Source organism: Anguilla anguilla, chromosome 3 (genome assembly GCF_013347855.1).
Source record: "Anguilla anguilla isolate fAngAng1 chromosome 3, fAngAng1.pri, whole genome shotgun sequence".
In the NCBI taxonomy this organism is placed as follows: Eukaryota; Metazoa; Chordata; class Actinopteri; order Anguilliformes; family Anguillidae; genus Anguilla; species Anguilla anguilla.
Genome location: NC_049203.1, coordinates 64,406,835 through 64,425,676, shown reverse-complemented (window position 1 = coordinate 64,425,676; position 18,842 = coordinate 64,406,835). Strand labels below are relative to the sequence as shown.

At 43.0% G+C, this 18,842-nt stretch overlaps 2 protein-coding genes across 9 annotated transcripts in view; both read right to left on the bottom strand.

Moving 5' to 3' along the window:
- Nucleotides 1-2,139, bottom strand: part of si:zfos-2326c3.2 (mitogen-activated protein kinase kinase kinase kinase 4) — a 62,886-nt gene extending 60,747 nt beyond the window's left edge. For 2 of the 5 annotated variants that reach the window (XM_035409645.1, XM_035409646.1), the window contains exons 1-2: nucleotides 1,717-2,139; nucleotides 791-856 (exon numbers count right to left, since the gene is read on the bottom strand). In XM_035409645.1, the coding sequence (XP_035265536.1) occupies nucleotides 791-856; nucleotides 1,717-1,773 (123 nt within the window). In that variant the 5' untranslated portion in view covers nucleotides 1,774-2,139. The remainder of the gene's footprint in view (nucleotides 1-790; nucleotides 857-1,716) is intronic. The other 3 variants (XM_035409647.1, XM_035409648.1, XM_035409649.1) reach the window with 2 other exon arrangements.
- Nucleotides 2,140-8,467: 6,328 nt separating this feature from the next.
- Nucleotides 8,468-18,842, bottom strand: part of il1rapl2 (interleukin 1 receptor accessory protein-like 2) — a 323,388-nt gene continuing 313,013 nt past the window's right edge. For all 4 annotated transcript variants that reach the window (XM_035407898.1, XM_035407900.1, XM_035407899.1 and 1 more), the window contains 3 exons: nucleotides 15,618-15,758; nucleotides 14,434-14,604; nucleotides 8,468-10,279 (listed from right to left, as the gene is read on the bottom strand). In XM_035407898.1, coding sequence (XP_035263789.1) covers nucleotides 9,582-10,279; nucleotides 14,434-14,604; nucleotides 15,618-15,758 — 1,010 coding nt within the window. In that variant the 3' untranslated portion in view covers nucleotides 8,468-9,581. The remainder of the gene's footprint in view (nucleotides 10,280-14,433; nucleotides 14,605-15,617; nucleotides 15,759-18,842) is intronic.

Genomic DNA, 18,842 nt, shown 5'->3' with positions numbered 1-18,842 from the left:
ATTTTTTTTTTTTTTAGGGAAGCTCACTAAGTCCATTGTCCTAACCAATATTCCTCACAGCATTTCAAACAACGACTGCCACTTACCAGTCTCACAATATACCGTACAATGCAAGCAAAAGTTTAAATGTATCTTTTTTAAGTCAAAATTTTGATAAGTTACTTCATTCTTTACACAATTCTATTGCAAAGATTGCGCAGGTTCCAGGCACCGAATTTAATCATGCCCTCTGTTTCACACAGCCAGTTCTGAGAATGTGGCGCACGCCATTCGGTTTAAAACCCCAGTTCCAGTACTGCAAAACTAATTTAAAGCACCACACGGGCATTTTTTAAACAACTACCAGCCATGTGAAACAATTAGCGATCTCAGTGTCGATAAGGAAGTGGACTCCACCCAAGAGTGTTAAAGATGCTTATATCTGTCTGAAACAACAGGAACGGATATAGGTCACTAGTTCACACACACACACACACACACACACACACACACACACACACGCACACACCCATCCACCCACACACACAGCTAAGCCACAAGCCAGTGATCAGCTCGGAAACCTTCAACAGCTAAATATACACGCATGTGCATAAAGCTAACGTACACACAATACTGCACTGCTGCCACCTAGACATCTGCATATCAGACCAGTTAATATGACTTTGTCAATTAAATCTCTGGGAACACTCAAATAACAGAAAAATTATATTTAAATGTAATATATATATATATATATATATATATAAAGACAAGGGACTTGATTAAGTGTCATGGGTAAATTCGAACAAACCTTGTACACTTGTCCATAGGTGCCATTTCCAACTACTTCTACCAGTTCAAATATTCCAGCTGGGTCCTGAAAGCATGTGAAACAAAACATTAATATTCTGGAAGCAGTCAATGAAATTTAAAAATAAAAAAAACAAACAAACAAAAAACAAAAAAACAAAACTTAAAATAACCTGTATTTATATTTAACTAAAAAAATCTATTTAGAAAATGAGTGTATGTCCATGACAGCCACGATTCTTAAAAGCAACAGTTTATTTTATTGGACCATTTAGCACAATTATTATAGGATAAACAAAGAAAGTTCTGTATGACGCTGTCAAAAAACGGCCAAGTATGTTTCGGTGAATATATACATCTAACGTCTTCATAATATGTCTTAGAGTTAAGAAGTCTTGGGGGGAGAAAAATGTGTGACTTGCTTTTGACCTTACGGGTCGCCTCAACAGGGACCAACCATTAGCACTGACACAACATTCTTCCACGGCTCAGACTTGAGATCCTTTGTTTTATTTTTCGATAACAATGGACACCAATAACGTTCGTTTCGATTAGTTTACAAGTACGCTCATAGTTTTTCCTGTGTGTCACAAAATAGCTTAAACATAAAAAGTTTCAACTCCTCAACGGGATTGTGTTCTACCAGTCAGTTCGGTGCACAGATTGCAGTTGCTTTTAATGCGAAACTTCTCTGAAGTTTAACTGGCATCCATAACACGTTTACTTTATTGCCAGTTTTGAAAACATACGTACTCAACTGTCACACGAACGTTCGACGCAACGTTCCTTTATATAAACTTTGAAACGCGAAACTCCTTTGTTGTTGTCAGTGATACATTAGCTACCAATTGCAGCATCTGGGGCATGTTTACACAGACGTCTGCGTTACATTTTAATTAATGGACGCTAAATAAAGGATATACTCACCCTTAGAGAAGACAAGTCAATGCTATCCAGACTTTTAGTGGTGCAATCTCGAGCCATGGCAAAGCTTCGTTTTGCGATTGCACTCAAGCAGAAGACATATAGGCTAGTTACAGCTATTTCCCAAAGTTAACGGTTTGAGAGCGTGTCAGTCCATGGCTGCTGCTGCTGCGAGTCTGCGACAAACACAGGAAACTTCTCATCCAACAGCGAAACCCGGAAAACGCAGAGGAAACAAAAAAGGGTTCCCTGCTCTCCTCCCCCAAGAAAACAAAATTTGAAGTGTTCAGTTCATAACTTTTCCCAGCGTAACACCGGCAGAAGGAAAAACCGGGGCGTCATTAATACTTTGTTGACAAGTTAATGGCCCAGTGCGTGTTTGAAACCTTGTTTAAAGTAATCCGCAATGGTTTCCCAACATATGTAGCCTAAGCAACAACTGCTCGGAGGTCGCAAGGGGTTTGCATGATGAATGAGCACTGTGTTCAGGTTTGCCAATGTCACTGTAATGATACTTCAAGTTATACTGAAATGTTTTTTTCCCTGGAAAACATTTTAAAGTAAAGAACTGTATGTCTGAATCGACGATCTGAAGTGATTTTTTTTTTTTTTTAAATCAGTAAAGCTACATTTAGTTTTAATATACCACAGTCAGCCTACTTCGACGAACGCACAGCATTTCAGCTGTGTCTGACGTAAACCGCGATGAATCAGTCACTTATACGGTTAATTTGCCAGGAGCCTTTGTGCGCGCGACTCTTGCTCCCACTCGGTGACCGGTGGAAGGAGATGCCCTGCGCCCGAGGCAGCTGACCCCTGAACAGGACCACTGTGTGAGGCTACAGAGGGTCCTTTCTTGGGCTGTGGTAGAAACAATGCGGTGACATTATGAATAAGCAAAGAGTTGCCGTGGCTTATGATATAATGGCATTCTTATGTAAAGTTAAATAACAGAACAGAGAGAGAGAGAGAGAGAGAGAGATGGAGCCTCTTAGAGATAGGGTGGAGTTCCAGCTAAATGTAATTGCTCTCCAATGCCAACCTCTCCTTTGGATAAAAAACCTAATTTAAATATTAAACATTTTCAGTTGGTCATATGCTCAGCAAGGGCTGGGCATCTGTGTCAGTTAGCAGCGTAGCCTTGTTGCCTACATATGGTTAACATACGGAGAAGGGATGCTGTAAAGCAACTGTAAACACTTATGCCCATTTGTGCTGCATCGTACTCCAGAAAAACCAGTCCAGTCACATGTTCTCAAAAAATAATGAATAACATAAATGGGGGAGCGGGGGGGCGGGTGGAGAGATTGGGGAGAGAGTGCAACTTGCTTTCCAAACCCTGTACCAACCTTTTATTTCCTTAGTGCCTACGAACAACTACTGTTCCACATGGTCCTCTGAATGAATTTCTATACAAATTACATGGCTGCGTTAGTAAATAACAGTTTAAAAAAACCCCAAGACCTTTGACCTTGTTCAGTCTCAGACCACTTTAGTTTTTCATGTTAACAGTTATCGCAATTTATGAGATGTGTTTGAGAGGCTTATTACCCTAGTACAGTTTCGCTGGGATGCAACCACAAATAAATGCCCTTTCCGGCATGCAGTAAATTGCTTGCTCTCCACTGTGTATATATATAGCATAATTCTACTGGTTTCCAGCCACTAGGGACAGCCCAGGGGACCAGCGCATGCAAGACGGACAAAGGTTGCCACATGATAAACTGTGCTGGTTCGCCCTCATGCAGAAATTACATTGGCTCGCATCACGTTACAAATTTGCATTTAAACAACATGGCCAGTGTAAATACATTACAGCGACATAACACTCGCAGGAAAAGTGCAAAGTTTAATTGGTTTTCCGAATGGCTCTACCGTGACTCATCAATCAAGAGAACTTTTATTCCCAGCGTTGGGGTCAAAATTGTCCAATAGGATTCATGGAGGACATCAGGGCTTTGGGAGTGCACGGTTGTAGCAGCCTGCCATTTGGCGCTCACGTTCTAAATAGGACTTCCTCAAAAGGAATATTGGAGGGTACATTGCTTAATTCTTGCTTGGCAGAATTGTGTCTTTTTAAATCCACATATTAGAAAGACATAGCCAACATGTGGGACTACAATACAGTAAATAGTTCTGAGGGTTAGCCCAAAGCGGGAAAAAAATGATCAGAAAAAAAAAAACCCACAAAGAGCACAAGGTCTTCAAGGTATTGGTGAGAGGCTGCTGCAATAATCAAAAGCGTTTTTTCACTTAGCACAACTATACATCCTTTTTCTAAACCGCTTACTTCTGGTCTGGGTGACGGGGGATCAGGTACAGATACATTAGGTGAAATGCAGGACTGCTCAGAAAGGTCCTCAGCCAGGATTCAAACTCAGTACCTTCTTGCTGTGGGGTGACTGCACTACTCACTGCACCACTGTGCCTCCTGTTTACATGACTATTACATTACATGACTATAATTCATAAAACCGTATTGTTAAAAAAGAAAATACCGTATCGTATGTCTCTCTCTCAAAAAGCCATTCCCCCCCCCACAACCAATGCAATAAAAATAATCTTCAAGTCAAAAAAGGGAAATCATGATGCATTCAGAACACTGCTTTTAGACTGGTTGAAATTTTCGTCATTAAATAAACTTGGGCCTTGATCAATGGATGTCACTGGGAAATCAATTATTGTTATCTTGGAAAAACAGGATGGGTATGTACAAATTATTAAAGGCAGAACTGAATTGCCAGCATATTGGCACATCCTCTCAAACAGCAAATAAGTTCAGAGAGGAGACGGGTCACTGTCTGTTTCCTCTCCTTGATCCTCCCTTTCACAGCAAATTAAAAACGTATGAGACGAGTCAAGGCCAATTTTTCACACAGAGCAGAAGAAACTCAGCTGGGCGGCAGCCACAGAACACATTCATGCATTTGTAGTGTGAATAGTGTAGCATAATACAGCACAGTATACTTTTTCAATGTGACTCAGTGTCTGGTAATAGGTATGATTTATGCCAAGGTTGGGCCTGACAGATTCTGTTAACTGATGCCTAATTCATCAGAAGCCCTCGATGGCACAGAAAAAACAGCGGGGAACAAAATAAAAAAACTTTCTATTCTATTCTATTCTAGATATGAACACTAGTGTGTCCATTCAAGTGTCCATTCGCAAACCTATGGAGTGAAAAGGCAGATTTTCCTGAATTGCATTTTACAGTCAATTAATTTCTAAGAATATTAAAAAAATAAATCAGGCTTCAAGAACAGGTTTTTTGGAATGTTTTTTTTCTTCAAAACTCCGAGATAATTGTTTTAGAACTTCATTGCTTTCAATTATCAGTAGTGATTGTTACAGTACATCAGCATTAAAATGTTCAGTTAAGAACATTCCAATCACATATTTGCAACTTCACACCTTAAAGGTTTAAATATCCTTGACTCAGTTCACTCAACATTAAGCATTCACCTAAAATGCACCAGAGGCATACTCAGAACATTCACTGATCAATACTTCCTTTTGTAATTGGTGTTATATTTAGCATGTGTATAGGAATTTCAGTTTAAAATGAATAGTAAGTGTAAAGATTGGAAAAGAACAGTGAAAATGCTGGTTGGACAAACCCAGCCTACAAAAATCAGATCATCCTTATGTTTGATATATTGTACACTTTTAAAGGCCAACCAATCACTTTGCCTGGATTTTGTACTTCAGAGAATATTTCTGGGCACACCTTACTCTAAGTGTGTTTGAAAATAACAGAAAAGGACCACAAGACCTCCAAGGGCCTGTGAGTGTGTTATGTTTTCATTGTAGCTGCAGTTGACTAAGCAGATTTATTCTCATGCTACAACAGAAGATCATATCTGACACACTGCCACTTCACCTTCTTCCAAAGTAGTGGTTTGAGGACCCGTAACAGTTCTGGTGAATTTTGTCACATTTTGTGCTGTGCGTGCACGTGTGTGTGTGTGTGTGTGTGTGTGTGTTAATGGTTTCTTTAAAAAAAGAAAGAAAAGTGTTACATTTTCTTGGTAGCCTGGTCGGGTGTATTTATAGCGTGTGGTGAGATATTGCTCATTTTAGCCTTTCTTTTCATTTAGTCATGTTATATATTGCCAGCAGACCTGGGTGAAATACGCATTTGTTTTGGATTCAAATACTTTTTACTGATCTTGTCTGGTGTATTGGAACCAATCAAATACTCTCAAGGAGTGCAAACCCTGCCTTCTGGTCATACTGGCAGGCTCGATTACACCAGGCAAAATCAATGGAGCACAGAAAAGTATTTAAATCCAAAACAAATACGTATTTGACCCAGGTCTGATTGCCAGGCAGATCACTCTGGTCTCTTTCAGTTTTTCAAAAGCGTCAACAGTTAAAAGATTTTCCTCAGCGTGATAATAAGTTTTCTCCTTCAGCTGGGGCTGGCTGAGAGCTGAATTGTAATGGAGTTGCTATTATTGCCGGGTTAGGTAACCATATTCCATCTGGGTTTCCAGCAGGAGTTCAAGGTCTCAGACGGTCTCTTTTGGCACACCGCACACTTGCTGATTTGAATTTATGTGAGAGTTCTCGCTGATTCAATTAAGCACCCCTTTGATTAGAATGAAACAAAACCAGAGCATAGCCCACTGAAGGAGTTTAGCTTCTCCCCGCGCACGCTGTTGTGATGGATTACATCGCGTGAATCCGGCCACCTCCACTAGAGGGCGCTGTCATCTCCGGTGCAGTGCGTACGTCACAGATAGGCAACTTCAGCAGGATTGAAAAAGTGCGATGTTCCGTATTTATGATTGACAGGAAGAGAAATGAGCCAGCTTAGTGACACAGCTCCACTTCCCCAGCCCCATGCATATGCAAGGCTTCACCCGTTCCCCTGCTACACGTACATATCGACAATTAAACATTTACACTGGACTTATGACAGGAGATTAACAATGAACTAAGTCAATAGAAATAGTGTTGATCAGTTTAAGCTGGTGAAACTGATGCCCTCTACTCCGTGGGACCATTTTAAAAGGCCCTATCATATGAAAAGATGAGCATACACGAGAGACAGAACACTTGAGACAGCACAAAAGAAACTTACTAAATGCACACAGTGGTGAAAAAACTCTATGCAGGGATGTTACATTACCAGAATCATTCATTTATTTCATATACACATTTAAATGCAATAGTTTCCACATAATCAGGTCATTTAAACAAAACAAACTCCTTTAAATACCATGTTTTTTTTCCTTTCTGTTTTCCAAACTGAAGTGTGGGTTCCTAAGAAGCCCGTGGGTAAATGAAACAGCTGAGCAACTTTAATTTGGGGATTCGTGAACCGTTTGCTCTTGACGCTTTCCAACAGGGCGTTTTGCTACAGCACGTTGGGTCTGAGGTCAGTAATGATAAATGTTAAGCTCTGCCGAGGCATTGTGCCATTTCATCCAGAATGTTCCCCACAGTGTCCTTTTCCCAATCAATTATTTTTCTTCCTGATGATTTCCCCCCAGTTCTCCTGTTTCTCATGTTTAGCAATCCAACGTATAGCATCTTCTTTCATACCGAGCCCTGTTTCACCCTTTTAATTAAAAACATGTGACGTACGTTAAATTAGCTTTACGACTGGCCTGTCTCGTTTACAAGTGTAAATAACTGTACTGAATGCGAGGGACGTTGCTGAATTATAGTTATTGCACATTGACGTTGTGTAATGCCCATGCCATACCCATCCCACGAGGAGAAATACTTCACTTTCTTTATGTGCCAGGACATTACGCAAAACCGTGTAAATCAATGCCAATGCACATAGGCATTCGTGTGTGTAATAGCACCCTGTGAAAAAAACAATGCTGACACAAATGCACAACATCATCAAAAAGGTGAGAATATGAACTCTCAAGCAATATTCATAAAGTCAGGATTATATCTAAAAAAAAAAAGAAAAAAAAAGAAAAAGGACAGCAACTCTCATGTTGTGACTTTCGAGTGTCCAAAGCAAAGCAAAGCAAACCCATTGACTTCATAAGGGCCCAGTGCTTTGTTATGTCAGGTGCCAGCTACATTCCGAAGAGCACCTGTTGCCTATCCCTGGTCCCCATGCTCTAGTGGAGCACACCGCTGACCACACAGATTGCCAATATCGGAGAAAGGCAATTCCTCACTTGACCTCGGCAAACAGAGAGATGCGAAAAGATCTCGAAAGTAAAGACACACAGCAGAAATACCTCCCATCGATACCAATAAGGAAACCAGCACAGCTGCAGCTCACAAACGCTTTGGGCTTAACAAAATAATCAATGTAAACAAGAGACGTCGTAACTGAACGCAGGTCGGTTCCAAATTTAAAAAAAAGAAAAATGTGTGAGCTAAACCGGAATGAACAACTGCTAACAGAAGGCTTTTGAGCCAGCCAGTTCGAATACAATTTAATTCAACTCCATATTATTTCTTTATTGAAAAATACTCCTTTGCATGTGTTTCAAAAAAACGTATATTTATACTGTGGCTGTGTATTTCATTTTCACAATTCCATTACAGCATGAAAATCAATTAATTAAATAGGCGAGGGGTGGGGGGGGTGTGTGTGGGGGGACTGACATCACTGAAGCCAGAAGAAACGTCTGCCATTGGTTGTACAGCCGTCTGGCTAAACCAATGGCGATCAACATATGTAAATGAAGGGGGGATATAAATCCGGACTCCATCTAAACCCTGTTTTTGGGGTGGAGATGGGGGGGGTGGGGGGGGGGGGTGGGGGGGTGGGGGGGGAGACCCTTACACCTTATGCATTCTGGACAGAAACACAAAGCAAATCAGGTTACCTAAGTAATAAGACTGTTCCCAATCATATAAAACTTGATTAACGATCCGTATATTTTAACAGCAGCCATTTAAAATGAAGGGTGTCAGACAGTCCACCCCAGTCCTAACACATTCCCAGGTCAGTTTGGTAATTATTGCTTTTTTTCCCCCCATGATGCTGAGACCCAGAGTCCGCGCGGGATCGTTCCCCAGCGGTCGTTTCTGTCTGGCTGGATAACACACCGCCATCTGCGAGCAAACGCTGGCGTCTGGAAAACAGGTTGGCACGGATCAGCTGAACATCCACGCACGCGCGCGCGCGTGTGTGTGTGTGTCTATCGCAGGGCCATGCAGGGCCACGGCTGTCGCCCACATCTTCATTAAGAACAATAAAATACAGCGTCAGGAAAAAAAATATTTTTATCATCATTATATGAAGAAAAGAAAGAGGCAGAAAGGGCCAAAGACTATGAGAGTGACAGAAAACCAATCAAACCATAAATGGTACAAAACATTTCAAATATTCATATTTAATTGGCTTAAAACAATGACAATAACTTGGTGTAAATTGAAACATGGTTTATTTGCTTAAATATTATATTTTAAAGCTCACAAAGAATGTGGTCCTTCCCTTAACAGAATTGTGCTGCAATTGTGCTCCCATTGCCTTGAACAACCCCCAATTAGAAACCTTTTAATGCGGGTACACACACATACTCATACACCAATAAAACTTCCAATGAATCATTATGTATGCCTCTAGAAGATATGAAAACTGTACATAATAACAACACCTTGAACTTTAAAAAACAAGGTCATATATTACTCATCTCCAAAAGGAGAATTTCAAGTAGTAAAATCAAAAGTAGAGCTACCCTCATTTTTTTCAGCCGAACAACGGAAAAAAAAAAAAAAAAAAAGAAGAACAATCCCAAAAACAATGTAACCACTATGTAAAAAGTCATCGGGAGATCGTCGTCGTGTTTCTGTTTCATTTTGACCAAAGTTTATCGTAATGAATCCTCATGCAGATAAGAAAGGGAGAGCTGGAGTCAGACTAGCTTTTCCTCGAAGCCGGCCTACCAGATGTCGCTGGTGAGCTCCCGTCCGGACAAGGGGACGAACGTGCTGTTCAAGTGAACGTCCGGCTTGCCCTTGCCCACGGCGTTGTTCTGCCCCACCTGCCCGTTGAGCAGGGTCATGGGGATGTTGCAGTACATGTGGCGGCCCCCCAGCGTGCCCATCTGCACGGGGGACGGGGGCATCTCGTACTCGTAGCTCCGGCACAAGTGCCTCATCTGCGGGTTCGTCTGGTTGAAGTCCGGGATCTCCGCGTGCGCGTGCGCCGGCGCCAGGGAGGCGGAGGTGGTCGTCATGGCGATGGTGGAGACCGCCTGCAGGTCGCCGAACAGGCCCTGCTCGCCGGAGTCCAGCACCTGCCGGCGGGAGAGGCTCTCCTTCCTCTTGGCGGGCATCTCGTACAGCACCTGCTTCCAGAACTTGGAGTCGAGCTGGTTGCTCTTGGGCCCTCGCCACTTGACCACGGACAGGAGCTTGATGGTGTGCTTGAGGGCCTCCACCTCCTGGTAGTTGATGACGCTCTGGAGGTCGGGGCACTCGATCATGATGACCTTGATCTCGCCGGCGACCAGCATGCCGTGCAGCCGCGTCTCCAGCTGGAAGATGCTCCAGCCGCGCTTCGCCACGAACTCCGGCGTCAGCACGATGACGAGGCGGCGGCTCTGCTCCACGCTCCTCGCCAGGTCCTCGATGTAGACTACGGGAGAGAGCGGGGGGGGAGGGGGAGGGGGAGAGAGAAAGAGAGATAGGGGAGAGAGAGAGAGAGAGAGAGAGAGGGGATTGGGCAGGGAGAGAGAGAGAGGAGAGAGGAAAGAGAGATACAGATAGATAGAGAGAGAGAGAGACCAGACAATGATATATGTCAATATAGGTCAATACAGTTGGACAATGAACAAAGTAAATAAAGGTCCTTGTAACATTTCTACAAAGCAACTTTGATATTAAAACCTTCATATTAAAACTTCATAATGCTGGGATGTCTTCACGGTTCACGAGCGTACAGTAACACTGCTGGGATGCGAAAACAAGTAAAAACCTAATATTTTCTCTCATAAAGAGGCTGTAAAAACATTCCGCCTCAGATGATATTTCATTAGCTTTGCCACAGCCAGACTGCGATGGAACTGCTGGGTAGAGTGAGCTGTAGGGCTGAATTACCGCAGACCAACTTCACATTTCGTAACCGGCTTGGTGCAGTGACTCATGGGAAATTGGGAGAGGGGATGGGAGGGGGAGTGTGGGGAGTACATGGCATATTTGCTCTGTGCGGTAGACACATTGCTGCAGGCACAGTCTGTGGAAGGTGTTGCAGTGCCTGGGTCTGTCCTGTAGGGGTCCTGTTGCTTCAGTCCTGCAGTAACACACTGCACAACCGTCTCCCCAGAACTGCAGTCAGGGCCAAGCACCCGTAAGGGCACCCCCCCCTCCCCCCTCGCTACCCCCCTCCTCTCCCCACTCAGTCACTTACCAGACACCATTCAGTATTGAAAATCCCACACACATACACACACACACACACACACACACACACACACACACACGCACAAAATTAAGATTAAAACACAACCAAGTGCAGTGAAAAATGCATATAATACAAGTAAAACAGCTCATACAACAAACATATCATGAATAAAACAGTAATAATTACAAAGGATTAAAAGCTAGTTTAAAAAGATTTGTTTTTCAAAGGGAAAGTGCTGATTCTCTCTTCCCTAAATTGGAGACCTGCACAGAGAAAGCTTGATCAGGCTGGTAAAGTGGCTTGTGGGGACACAAACATGCCCCTTTACTAAAGAACCGAGGACCTGCTGTGGGAGATCAGGGGGTGGGGAGATTAGAAATGTGCTCAGGGGCAAGTCTATTTATTACCTGAAAAAGTAATTATTAAAATCTTGAAATCTACACTAAAAAAACAATCAGGCAGCCAGTGCAGAGAGGCAACAGGAGGGAAAATACTGCAACGCCTTTATCACCCGAAGGCTAATTGAAAATTACACGTAGAGTCTTGATGATATGAGTGGATGTATGACTTTATAATTCTAAATGTACTCCTGAAATGGCAGCAGCAAATCTGAGATGGCTTCTTAATATGTTTGAATTCATTACACCTTCAGAGAAAACACCGTGTTCTTTAGCTCCGACTTTGTGAGTGTTAAGGTAAAACTGACACTGAATAAGATCAATCCGTTCTTGGTATCGGGTAGCAGAACGTCAAAATTCAAGCAGTCAGTTGGAAAGAATCTGATTGTTCCAAAGTTTTTATGGCTATGACATTCGAGGAAAAACAAATATTTTAGTTGCCAGCCTTGACAGACAAGTACAGTTCTGTACTTTCTGCATGAAAGTGAAAAGAAGTACAAGGCCTCCAGACATCCTAGACATAAACAAGGTGAGCCAAACCGCAACCTCCTTCCCACTGCACCAATACTGCTCTTCTAAAAATCAGGGAAATGCGAATATCACTGTAGCCAGATTTTTTAAAAAAGCCAGATCGGATAGACAAAATCTTAAAGATGACATATTTTTTATAAAAGAACAAAAAGAAGATGTTCAGTAATGATGGGAGAATTGATGATAGCTGTTCAAAGATTTCCCACATACCGTGCCCTCGCAATACCTCTTCTGAGATATTAATAGAGAATGTACTTAAAGACGAACGTAGATGTATTAGAGAGACTATAAAACAAAATTACTGTGCTGCCCTCCAGCTGACAGTACTACTGCTGAAGTGATTTTAAACTGATTTATTGTATATTGTAATATATCTCCATATTGTAATATATCTCTTTATTGTAATATATCTCCATATTGTAATATATCTCTTTATTGTAACATATCTCTGCATTCAGTTTTCTGTTGCTGGATGTTTTTTTTTTGCACATCCTTTTGGCTCAGTTTTTCTTTTCCTCACAATTAGTAATTCCTAACCAACATTGAGGGCTGTAACCATGCTGCTATATCTTCTGTCATTTTAGATATACAGCGGTGCTGTATGTCTAAAGCAAATGACAGAAAACCAACTTGAAGATGGTTGGTTAGTCTATGCAGACTTTCTAAAACTGGAACAAGGGAGGGAATGGAGTTTTCTGCCTTTGTAACTTCAGTGGGCAACGGATATCATGCGTAAAAACGGGAGTTTGGGGAACCTTCTCAAAGCGATATCCAGCACATTAATGCACAAGTAGCGAGGCTGTGGAAGTACGCGACGACTCCAGCTGCAGTCCATCACGCCTCTCCAGGCTCAAATGAAAAAGATAGCATGGCGGGGTTTTCCAGAGGATTAGCATTAACCACTGATCTGGGATAAGTGGGCAGTTACGCCCAACGTCTAAGTGACCACATGAAAATAGTTTACGTGATACGGATTTTGTCTCCATGGTTTCATTGCATTGTAGCCATGCCAGCATTGTTTAATGACCTTTGGACACTAGGAAGTGAAAATATTTAGCATAGTATGGATAAATATGATTATATATCCCCGAACAATAAAAGCCGGAGAGCTAAATCATATCAAAGGTCAACTATCCTGGCATGTTTTTGTTGTTTTTGGGATCCACGTAAATGTAGCACAGACAGTTAAAATGCACGGTATCATACTGCAAATATCAGTAGACAGTTTTGCATGCATTCTGTGAAACAGAGACGTCTGCACTGTCATGAGGTTGCTATTTATTCATTAGTTTGGTCAGCACTTGAGTTCACACTGAAATGCATCTGCAAATGCATTTATAAACGTACTTTCTTTCCACTCTCCAGCTCGAAAAGAAAAAAAAAAAAGAGAAAATGATGGAAGAGCAACAACACATTGCAATTTCACGGTCAATTTGCAGTGCATAAATAATACAATTTGTACAAGCAGCACTAAGCAGCAGAGTTTTTTTTTTTTTTTTTTTTTTAAACACTCATGATTATGCAAATCAATTAATACAAATAGGCGCCAGAAATGCTTGTTTATACAAATGAGCTGTTTAAATGAATGATGCTATTTGCACCCGGCTCGATCTGGTCTGTAAACGCTCTTGGCTAACGGTGGCTTCCTGCGACTCCGCTCCCTCCTTTTTTCCCCCCCCTTTTTTAAACACTTTTCTCTCCTCAGGACCGTCGATACGACCGAGCGGGCGCCACGCCGCGTGGGCGAATAACACACATGGAAGGTTTTTATTTACGTAAGCATTACTTTAAATCAGCCCGGGGACCTTTTGATTTATTTTGTATGAACAAGCTCCTAAATAATGCAAGAAGCAGACATTAAATTGCAGCAGATTTTTGGCATAGAAGGAGGGGTGGGGTGGGGTGGGGGAGGGGGAGAGTATTTTTGGAGGTTTCAGACAAGGCGAGGTTTCATTGGCTGATATAACACAGCGCTCAGCGCGCAGGAAGTGAACGCGGAATTGGGCGACACGCCCAAGGTTGCGTTTTGAACGTTCACAAAGCTACGGGCGGGGCCGTTTTCTTTTATCGACACTCCTGCGCGTCTCTAACTGTGCCACACGTATTTGCTTCGCTGCACCTTTCCGATAAGGCACCAAAAAAGAGAGGGAGAGAGAGAGAGAGAGAAACAGCTGTCAGGGTGCTGCCAGGGTGCTTGGGGACTCACAGATAGGTAGCACAACATGTGCTTATGCCAGATGCTGCTACTCTACTCTACACTGTACAGAACGTACAATAAACCGGCAAATCTTCATCCGACAGTCATGAGAAAGTGACAAAACAAACAGCACTGGGAGATTAGGAAGTGTGGCTATGACTATCAGACTATCCAGACTATCACGTAACAACCGTAAAGGTTTTGCGAAGGCGCCCTTCCGGGGAGGTGGGGGGCGTGACGGAGAGGGGCGGGGCGGGGCTTACTGCTGCTGGGGATGAGGTCGCGGTCCGGGATGAAGAGCTTGTAGCCGTAGTGCTTCTCCAGGACGTCCGGCAGCACCTCCAGGGCAAACTGCTCCTCCTCACTGGTGCTGCGGTGCAGGCTCTCCGGGTCCACTTTGGTGTAGGACAGGTACGCGTCGTACTCCTTGTTATCTGCGGGAACACCAAGGGGAGTCATAAAGCACCCTGAATCTCCAGACAGGCCGTGTGTCATGTCTGACAGCTCTAGGGCTCTTTATTTTGGGTGCGGTGAGGTTATTCCAACCTTACTCCAGAACAGGAAGTGGTAAAGCGTTTTTTAATGCTGTAAATCGATATTCGCATGCCGAAATGTGATTTAATGTTGAGCAGTCCATGAACGCCAACCCGACAATGTCATGCTGGATCTTGTCAATACAAATTTCAAAACGTCTAGTTATTAAAATTCTTAATCCTGAAACACAGAGGGGTGGATTCACAAAGGGTTGATATATTCATCGAAGCATAAAATGCCCAGAATTTGGTTAGAGCCAGAACAGCAGCTCGAAGCTACAGAACTCCTCCTTATATAGCGATGCTGAAGGCTCCGCCTTGCGCTGTGATGCAGTAATTTATGGCTGAGAATGCGCTCTTCCTACGTCTGAGGTAATCCATCCTTTGATATACACATCGCCAGCCACAACAAATCTACAGAAACGATGGGAAAGATCCACCACCAGAGGATGGTGTGTTTAGAGTTACACGCCTCGGGAAAAACAGCAGGTAGCATACCTCATTCATACTGACACACCTTCCCCTGCAAAGAATGCTGTGATTGGATGCTTACCGTCCAATCACAGCATCCCTTGCATGTCTCATTCATACTCAGATGGATACTCCTCCCCCATGAAAAGGATGCCGTGATTGAACGCTTACTGTCCAATCACAGCATCCCTTGCCTGCTTCATTCATACTCAGATGGACACTCCTGCCCCATGAAAAGGATGCCGTGATTGGATGCTTACCATCCAATCACAGAATCCCTTGAATGCCCCATTCATACTGTACTTAAGACTATCACTCCTCCCCCTGAAAAGGATGTTGTGATTGGATGCTTACTGACCAATCACAGCATCCCTTACATGCCTCATTCATACTCAGATGGACACTCCTCCCCCATGAAAAGGATGTTGTGATTGGACGCTTACCGTCCTCCGCCTCGTCGCTCCCAAAGTGGCGGCGGTAGCAGAGCATGATCTCCACATTGTAACACCTGTAGATGGCGGTAAGGAAGCCCAGCAAGAGCAAGATGGCCCCCAGTCCGCCAGCCAGCTCTAATCTGTACAGGTCTAACCGAAAAAGAAAGACAACAACCCAGGTTACAGAGACAGCGATGAGGGTCAAACAGGCCTTAAAGGAGACAGAAGTATTTCTTATTACTCAACGTTTCACAAATAAACTCTGCACAGTAAAATATCCAGTGCTCATTCAACCCTAACAGAGTGCATGTGAGTTCAGCTGGGACCATATGTGCTCTGTAAGAGCTGATTTAATGCTGAACATTTTACTGCCCAAGAGCAAAAACCAATAGAAACAAAAAACACGACCGAAACCTCACACATAAAAATGAAAAAGAAATAAATAAAGATCATATAAACAGAGGTCATACAGGAAACGGGAAGATTCCGGATTCTTTCACACTTTTGTGTTTCCCTTCCAACAGCTGTGTGCTTTTCCAACACGGGGGCCAAACAGAGAGCATGAAGGCCTGGAAACTCCCTCTAGTTCCTTGTGTTTCTCACTGTAGCCTGCTAGAGTCATCAGGGTCACAGCTATACCGGCAGTAAATATAGGCTTTGTTGAGCAATAGAGAATATGCAGCACAGATAGAAACAGTGCTGCATAAAAACAGTGAACAACAGTTCAAACACCCACACACACACACGTTTGCACACTTCATACAGATATGCAAAAACAGATATGCGCACATATCATGTACACACATCCATGTTCTCTCTGTCTCTCCCTCTGTCTCCTACTGTCTCTCTCTCCCTCTGTCTCTCCCTCTGTCTCCTACTGTCTCTCTCTCACTCTCTCTCTCTCTGCCTCTCTCTCTCTCTCTCATACTCGACTGACCACAATCGTTCATGTTATAATCATTCATGTCTGCCCCTGCTGCCATTCACCAAACAGGAGCGATAAATCTCTGCTTGGGTCACTCTTTTTGAGAGCGGCGTCATCCCTCACTCTCCTGCTCCCCGGCTGCACCCCTCATACATTACACAAACTGCTGATGCCACTCGTCAGTGTTGCGATGCGCTACGCTACACGGCTAAGAGCGCAGCGTAATCATATGTACTATGATCGCCGCGCGGCTCCTGATAAGAGTCATAACAATGGTCACATGGTTATTTTTTATTCATTCAAAAAATAGGATTATTAATCCATACTCCACGAAGGTGCGGCCGAACCCAGATTTCACTCCAGTTTTTAAAAGATGCGCTGCCCACACAACCCTAAAGTCCAGGGGTCAGAAAGTCCTGCCAAGTGACCCAGACACAAGTCCTGCCATTTGCTTCTTCTTCCCATGAACTCAGCCCAACTGATTTTACTAATTAGTTCTACCCCCTGCCTGACGAATTGCGCTGATAAGCAAATCCAGGTGATTGATCCAACAGATTTTACTTTCTGAACCAGGATTTTCCACCTCTATTTATAGCAGGGGTAACCGACCCTGTTGCTGGAGATCCACCATCCAGTATGTTTTCATTTCAACCCTAATTTGGCACACCTGACACTACAAATTAACAGCTAAACGAGATCGCTAGCTGTTGAATGAGGTGCGCTTTGTTAGGGTTAGAGTGAAAACATACAGAAAGTAAGATCTCAAAGAACAGCGTTGGCTGCCACTGGTTTATTGTGTCCCAGATTTTGAGCTGAGGCACAATTTATACTGTAGTACTATAACATCCGACCAGCAGAGGGCTCTGCTGCCCCACTCGCAGGCTGTCTCTTCACAAACAGAACCAGAATCACAGTTACTATGGCAAACTCTGGTCCACCAGGGGAACAAACATACCCTTTTTCTTATTACATACTGGATTAAACGACAACGGAAATACGTATTAATACAGAAAAACATTTAGATGAATAAACGCATTCACGTTCATGCATTCTCATTTGTTTGAATCTCACTTCTGAGAAAAATATACTTCAAAGGATTTGCGGTGGTATCCCTCTCTTACACACACACACATGCACACGCATGCAAACACACACACAGACACACACACACACACACGCACGCACACTCACACACAGACACATATACACATACATACACACACTTAAAATGTATCATTATTGCTGTTTCTATGATTGATGTAATTGAATTCAGTTTGCCTATTACTTCTCCCAAATGCATGCCCATAATATGGTGAACATTTTGGATACTTCACAAAAAAAAGAAAAAAAGAAAGAAAAAAAGAAAAAAGCTCTGCATTCCAGACTAGAAGTTTGAAATTCCGCCACTTTGAGAGAGAAAGAACAGCACCTGAAGACCCGATAGCAGTGTTTAAACTAATGTACTTTTTTTTCTTTTTTACAAAATGAGATGTCAGTCATAACATGGCCGTTCCGTGGCATTAAAAGGTAAAAAAGGCTCCCCATTTATGAATATATTAGATAGCATTAACGAATGTAGAAGTGTTGTTTTGGGCATTAATATTAATATGCCTTTATCCCCTGTGACCTTCTGGGTTATTGCGGTGGTGCGCAGCGGCATACTCATCCAGTGAATATATTTCAGCGAGTATCAGCGACAATGGCGATTTTTTGTCTTGCCTGGTTTTTTTTGGGTTTTTTTTTCGCCCCGCAGAGCAGCAGGTTCAAAGACGGGCGAAATCATTGTGATTCCGCCGCCAGCGCGCGGGCTATCAAAGAGGAAGAGCACCGAGGTCGGGCCGGCACCGTTCGCCGGGGCGAAACCCAAAAAAAAAAAACCCTGTCACCCCGTATCTCTGTACCGCCGCTCCAGACAGAATTACAACCGAAAACCACTCCAGCGCCGCCGCCGCGTGTCTTTCCCTCCCGCGTTTATGGATACTGTAAAAGTTAATTCATAAATTAAATATTTATGGCCACTCTTCCGGGATTTACAGCACGAATCATAAAAAAAAAAAAAAAAAAACCAAGTTCAATGTTAGCATTTGATTCAGTCGGAAAGGACGTCTGCTATTAATTTAAAAAATGCGAGGCTTATCGGAATAGGCTAAACGAAACTGCATGAAGACAGCATTAAAGGTTTTTTATTGGTGCGATTTGACGGTTGGGGAGTAGGCCGAAGCCTAGCCCCACAGTGTCTGGGAACCAGCGTACAGTTTCCTTCCAGGTGGGCCACAGCACAGACTCGCGTCTTTGATGCTCTCTGTGCG